We start from the raw sequence: 4,673 nt of genomic DNA on the forward strand, positions 1-4,673 counted from the left end.
TTTCACTTCCTTACTCAAAATAGTGCTTTTTAATTTTCCTCTTCTCTTTTTCTATGAAGGTATGCAGAGATTCTATTTAGAATCTCATTAACATCAGTTACCTTATCTCTACTTAACAGTTCTCTTTATTCATTTATCATTTTTATAATTTTGAAATTTATAACACCTCTTCTAAAATTGTTCTAAATTAGGTGGAATTTGACATGTTATACAGCCATGCCTTGAATAGTCATGATATTCCTTTCAGTTTTAAGTAACAGGAATCCTTGGTATACTGTGCAGTTTCTGTCTACTTGTCTTTTATTCTTTTGTCCTTGTTCCCCATATATTTATTCATGATGGTCAGGTTTTGCAATGTACATTACTGACTAAACCCTCTATAGCTGACTACAATCTGGTTTTTTTTGTTTGTTTGTTTGTTTTTGTCTTTTTTACAATCTGTTTTGATGATGGTGCAGTGAAAGTGGTGGTGGAGAAAATGAAGAAGCTTCTATGGTCATGTAGCTACTTAATAAATGTAGTAGAATTATCATCAGAGTTATTACAACATCTAGATGTATATTTGGTGGCACCTGAACAAGCTTGTGACTATGCATTGAAAATGGGAAAGCATCAATAGTCAGAATTACTTGCCAGTGAGGATTGCCTTAGCCAAAGTTGTTCCTTTAAGGGATGGTTGTGTTTCCTTCTGGTGAGCGTCCACCCTGTAAGGATCCCAGGAATAGCTAGGATCTAGCTAGCTGATTTCCCAATCCCTTCACAAAAGTGAAACAAGTGCAGTTAAAATAAGTACACCCCACATATGTCTCCAGTGGTTGCCTCACATGTTCTTCACACTCTTGATCTCCCTACACCTGCTCCTTCCCTATCATCCTCCTGACTGCTTTCTTCACATCCTTATTCCTCAGCGTGTAGATCAGAGGGTTGAGTGTGGGTGCAAGGATCATGTACAGCACTGCCAGTGCTTTGCTCTGGTCCTGGGAGTAGTTGTCCTTGGGCTGCAGATACAAAAACATAATGGTCCCATAGAAGAGTGAGACTACCATTAGGTGGGAGGCACAGGTCCCAAAGGCCTTTTTCCTTCCCTCTGCTGAGCGCATTTTTACTACTGCCCTGGTGATGCATACGTAAGTGGTCAGGATGATGGAGACAGGCATGCCTAGGATGATTAGCCGGGCAATAAACATTTTAGATTCTGTTGGGCCAGTATCCACACAGGAGAGTTTAATGATGATCAACAATTCACAAAAGAAATGGTCCACACGCCGGTTTCCACATCGAGGCAGCACGATGGCCATTGAGGACTGTAAAAAGGAGTTGGCAAAACCAAAGGACCAGGAAGCTGCTGCCAGGAGGTGGCACAGCCTGGCGTGCATGATACAGGCATAGCGCAGAGGCCAGCAAACTGCAACATAGCGGTCAACCGCCATCACTGCAAGGAGCACACACTCAGTGGAGCCAAGTGCCAAGGCCACCCAGTACTGGACCATGCAGCCAGCATAACTGATCTTCTTGTTGCCTCCCCACATGTTCACCAGCATCTGGGGCACAATACTGGTGGTGAAGCAGAGGTCAAGCACAGAGAGGTTTCTAAGGAAGAAGTACATGGGTGTGTGAAGTCCAGTATCCAGGATAGAGAGCAGGACGATGGCCACATTGCCCACAAGAGTTACAGTGTAGAACATCAGGACAAAGAAAGAGAGGATCAGCTCTAACTCAGGCCGTTCAGAGAAGCCCACTAGGATGAAATACCCACCTGTGCTGTCATTAGCTGTTTCCATCTCCTCTTCAGCCCTATCACGGCAGGAGGTAGCACACTCTCTGCAGTGGGATTTAAGAATAAGTGGGTAATTAATACATATAATGGATTTAAGGGACAGTGTGGTCCTTAGATGTGACCTAAATTTTACATTTTTGTTTCCTCTTGTCCTTTCTATCTTATTTCCCCTTGCATTTGGATGAAAACTCCTACAGGTGCATGACCTCCATAGTAATAAATGTATCACAACCAACTTCAGTTATAAACATAACCAGAATCTAAATTCACTAATTTGAAAGCATGATCTATGAATACTAAAAACTCATAATCTCATTTAACATTCAGCCTTGTCCTCTCCCCAGCTAGGACTCCTTCTAGGTGACCCCTTGGGCAGCTTCTCTCTCTCTCTCCCCCTGCCGCTTCCTTGCCAGCATGTTAAGAGTGGCCATAGGGTCCTCCACTTTGGGCCATGCATAGGAGAAAGGAAAGAGTTACAAAACAGTTCTTACTCTACCAATCTGAGCCTGAGAGGTGTTTAATAAGCTGACTCTTCTCTCATACGAAAAATATGGGTTCTTAGAAATCTCTTTACTGGGACAATGGGCCTGCAGGTCCCCAGCCTGGCCTGGTGCATCTCCTCCTGTGAAGCTTACATCACTTTTGTAGCCTCTGGAGACCCAGCATTCTCTCCCGGCATCATGCTACTAGATCCCTTTGTCCCTTTGGTGGCTCTACTGGATTAGACTTGGAGCAACCCTGAACTAGCTTTCCCTTCACTGTGGTCCTCTTCCAATACAAAGGAAGGTCCCTTTCATCATTGGTCTCAAAACCATTGCAGCAGCCAAGACTTTCTTGAATCCACTACTGTAGCAGCTATTGGCTCTTTTCTCATCTCCCAGAATTTCTGACCTGGTTCACTCTGTTCCCACCCAACTAAAATATGCATTTACTGAAATCTTCAAGTAGTTCTATTGAAGTCTCTCATCTGTATACCTATTGATGTGATGGGGGCAGGTACTTCAAAACACCTTTTCCTGTTTGAAGGAGATAGTTTTGAACTCAGATCACTGTTCATTCCAAATGAATATTTATAAATTTTCTCTATTCTCTTTTAATTTTATTTACTTATCTGAGAGAGAGAGAGAGAGAGAGAGAGAGAGAACAAAGGCAGGTGTGAAGGGCAAAGAGAGAGGGAGAAGCAGACTCCCTGCTGAGCAGAGAGCCCAACGCAGGGCGTGATCCCAGGACCCTGAAGTACCATGAAAGAAACCAAAATTAAATAACAAATTCACTCCATTTGAATAGAAGTTGAAGGAGAAATCAGATCGCAAGGCAAAAGGTTATTTCCATACATGTCATTAACAATTTTCACCTTGATTCTCTCCATGACTTCTCCAGTTGTCCCTCTTCTGTTAAACAGAAATACTTCATAGGATTGCCTTTTAGATACATTGCCACTGACTTCAATACATTTTGAGATATCCAGGTCTTTCACAATGTATTTTCCCCTCCACTAATCATATTAAATTAAGAAAGACTTTTTCTTAGTGATACAGTATCTTATCTCTTCATTGGTATACAAGTTATTAACTGCATTCTTCATGCCTTTAGACTGAGCATATTGAGAGAGTAAGGGCTGGGCACTGGTGTATATACAACATTCTTAGTGTCCTTATCCACCGTTTGCTTCATTAGAACTAATGGTTAAACAAATTTGATGAGCAAGCTTTTACATATGGTACAGGTGAATAATGTTTTACTAATTCATGCTTAAATTTAAAAATTCACAATGAAAATTAAAACAAGAAGATAGGGAGATAGAGGGAGGAAAATTTATTGGGAGTAATTTGGGATTGTACAGAAGCAAGGGGGATGGATACAAAGATGTAATGGGAGAACCCATTTATAAGTGAAAAATTGGGTTCTCAGACACCCTGGGGACAGAGCTCAGACATGTGATAGTGGAAAAACAGTTTTTTTTTTGTTCATTATTAAATCTCCATTAATTGTCAAATGTCTGGCAAGTGACAAGTGTATAGTCAGTTAATATCTGTCCAAAGATCTAAAGTGTGTGATCTTTGAACCAAAACTGGAAACTCATATTTTGTTTGACTTACATAAATCTTTTAAAATTGGGGGATTTTATTTTTTAATTATAATTTCTAGTATCTCATTTAAAAATCAGTGACAGTAGCACAACCCAATATTCATCTAAGATACTAATTTGCTGGAGGTGAATTTTAAGCAGACATTCCTCTCCAGTTCCCAGTTTTCACTACTGTCCATCTCCCTGCCCCACTGTGCCTCATACCCACCTTACCCTATCTACTGTCTGTGGCCATTTGAGACTGAATTCCATACATACACTGCCTAAACCAAGGTCTTGTCATCATGTGGTTCTATGACTTTATCAACTGCAGGCCCTTCGAAGGCTGCAGGTTTCTATGCTTTTGATTATAAATTATTCCATGTTCTTCCTGGAAGCGGGCTTGGCATATATTTTATATCTCAATAATATGAATTTGGCAAACATAAACATGGGACAAACCCTATATACAGGTGGAGAAAACTCCATTCTTCATTTATTTTGACCACTCTGAAGTCTTTAAATATTATAAGAGCCAGTTGTAGTAAAAATAATCTGACAGTTGCTTTTTACTTTTTTATATCGTAAAACGAACTGCCACATAGTGTGTTTCTTATAGAAAAAGGTTCAAGGCGGGGCAACTTGGTGGAAGAGTAGGGTTCCCAAGTCATCTGTCCCTGCCAACTTACCTAGATAACTTTCAAATCATCCTGAAAACCTACGAATTCAGCCTGAGATTTAAAGAGAGAACAGCTGGAACGCTACAGTGAGAAGAGTTCATGCTTCTATGAAGGTAGGAAGACAGAAAAAAATAAAGAAATAAAAAAG

The 4,673-nt window shown here is 40.6% G+C and overlaps 1 protein-coding gene across 1 annotated transcript; it reads right to left on the bottom strand.

The window, feature by feature from the left end:
• Positions 1-825: 825 nt before the first annotated feature.
• On the bottom strand, positions 826-1,781 carry LOC112659649 (putative olfactory receptor 2W6). The gene has a single exon (XM_025446709.3). The coding sequence runs from the start codon at positions 1,779-1,781 to the stop codon at positions 849-851; it is 933 nt and encodes a 310-aa protein (XP_025302494.1). The 3' UTR covers positions 826-848.
• Positions 1,782-4,673: the final 2,892 nt, after the last annotated feature.

Source organism: Canis lupus, chromosome 11, assembly GCF_003254725.2.
Source record: "Canis lupus dingo isolate Sandy chromosome 11, ASM325472v2, whole genome shotgun sequence".
Taxonomy (NCBI): domain Eukaryota; kingdom Metazoa; phylum Chordata; class Mammalia; order Carnivora; family Canidae; genus Canis; species Canis lupus.

Excerpts from the sequence above, each read along its gene's own strand:
- LOC112659649 (XM_025446709.3), bottom strand. The coding sequence starts at position 1,781 with ATGGAAACAGCTAATGACAGCACAGGTGGGTATTTCATCCTAGTGGGC.